At 31.3% G+C, this 2,396-nt stretch overlaps 1 protein-coding gene across 1 annotated transcript in view; it reads left to right on the plus strand.

Moving 5' to 3' along the window:
* mGluR (metabotropic Glutamate Receptor) overlaps positions 1 to 1,887 on the plus strand; it is a 492,277-nt gene extending 490,390 nt beyond the window's left edge. The window contains exon 11 of the mRNA XM_068372165.1: positions 1,653 to 1,887. Within this exon, the coding sequence (XP_068228266.1) occupies positions 1,653 to 1,753 (101 nt within the window). The 3' untranslated portion in view covers positions 1,754 to 1,887. The remainder of the gene's footprint in view (positions 1 to 1,652) is intronic.
* The last annotated feature ends 509 nt before the right edge of the window (positions 1,888 to 2,396 follow it).

The raw sequence follows: 2,396 nt of genomic DNA on the forward strand, positions 1-2,396 counted from the left end.
AAGAAGAAGAAAAATGACTAATATTATTATCATCTTTTTTTGTAAAAATTGTTATTATTATTAAAATTATTGTAAATATTATTTTATGATGACGGTGTGGTATTCATATAGAAGTATGATATACAACTTAGCACACTAAAGTCACTAGGAATATATATCACAGAGTCTTGCAGACAATTTTTATCTCTCTTAAAAAAAGCAATTCGTTCAGACGTACGATAGGTAACAGCCACACTCTCAAGCACAGCATTGGTTTGGATGCCTATTCACAACGATACCACGTTAGATTACAGCCATTCAGTACCGCATCCACATTTTTCCTTCTCTTTTTACTCTCCAGCAATGGAAATACTCGAAAAAAGGTGAACCTCGTGTACACTGCTAAGGGCTTCTGGAGGCTAAAGAAAGAAAGAGTGCGGACGGAAACTGATTGCATGGTATCTTGAATGATTTCTTTTATTTTAGCCCTGTGGTCTGTACACCTTTAATTCAGTGAAGCAACTAGATCCACAGTGCTGTAACCTTATAGTATCAGTGAAGACGAGTTTTTCAGCAATTGAAAACTATAAATACTACATATTTTACATAGGAAAATCCCAGTCTCATTGCAAATATTCGCACTATCAAATATTTCAAGATCCATTGATCTTGTTATTTTATATATATATAAATATATATATATATATATATATATATATATATGTATATATATATATATATATATATATATATATATATATATACAGACAGACAGTATACGAGTATATTTATATATATATGTATATATCATATATATACATACATATATATACAGTATATATATACATATATATATATATATATATATATATATATATATGTGTGTGTGTGTGTGTCTATATATATATATATATATATATATAGAGAGAGAGAGAGAGAGAGAGAGAGAGAGAGAGAGAGAGAGAGAGAGAGAGAGAGAGAGAGAGAGAGAGAGAGAGAGATTTTACGGATATCTGGTGGAATAAAAGATACAATCGATGTAATTGAATGTGATTTAATAATCACCTTCGATTACAATCTTCAAACATTGCACAGAGTCTAATAATAATGATAATAATAATAATAATAATAATAATAATAATAATAATAATAATAATAATAATAATAATAATAATAATGTATTTGGTATAATTTTAGCGCAAGGAGAGTTTAGTTAATCTCTGCATTGATTTGTAGATGTCTATTGCCAATTTTAGATATTGATAGATGTCACTTCATAGAAAAGTTATCATTTTACTGTAGCTATCTCTAGGTCCCTTTCAATGCTGGTAAATATATTTTTGTTTTCTTTTTTGCTTATGCATGTCATCTTACACATCTAAACAGAAATATATTTTCTCTTCATGTTTTACAGAAATAATTACAAACATTGTTTTATCCTGATTAAGTATAGAGACAAGCATACAAACACAGGTATTGAAGAAAGATACAAAATTCCCTTTCCTAATTTACTAATGAATTTCATTATTATTTCCACTTTATATTTTACAGAAATAATTACGAACTGTTTTATCTTGATTAAAGATAGCGAGAGAAACCGGTATTGAAGAGAGACACAAACTTCCCCTTTCATTCTTTACTAATGGATTTCATTATTTCTCCCTTGACCTTAGGATCGGAGGGAGTGAAACTGCAGACGGTGCCGGGTACGCCCTCCCGGACGGCAACGGAAGGAGGAAGCCAAGGTGCAATGGAGAACGAGGCACTGCTTTGAAGGAAACTCAATTGGACAAATGATAACAGAAGAATAGTTAGACGAAGAAGAAGAAGAACTGAGGAGGATTACGATAAGCATCTTTTCTATGTTAACTGTGTGTTTGCAGTTCTGTCGAAAGGGTCTTCAAGTCAACCGTGGAATATTGATATTATGACGAGTTTTATGATGATAATGTCGATCATTACACCCCGTCAGCTGCCCTAAGATATTATTGCTCTTTATCACTCAATTACTTCACTACTCTATTTATTACGTCAATGTTCAACTATATTGAATTTTTCCTTGTATCATGGGGCATTGCCGGTTATGGATCGTTAAGTTTTTGTTATTGAACTACTAAAAGAGTTTTGAAGTTGTTTTTGAACTACTAAAAGAGCTAATTTGATATAGCTTCCTCGTCATCCAGATGTAATAGCTCCTTGGATTCAGAAATGAATTAAGATACAGGAATTGCTCTCTGAGGATATTACAAAGACAAAGAACTCATACGATCGTTGGTAAAGCTTAAGTCCCGGAGATGTAAAGATATTTTAGTGGGATCGGGAAAGGGATATCATATGTCGAATATAAAACATCTTTTGAGAAAACAGGATACAATGCAGTCATTTAAATGATCTACTATAACTACTATAATGCAAAC

This window comes from Palaemon carinicauda, chromosome 4 (genome assembly GCF_036898095.1).
Source record: "Palaemon carinicauda isolate YSFRI2023 chromosome 4, ASM3689809v2, whole genome shotgun sequence".
Lineage (NCBI taxonomy): Eukaryota > Metazoa > Arthropoda > Malacostraca > Decapoda > Palaemonidae > Palaemon > Palaemon carinicauda.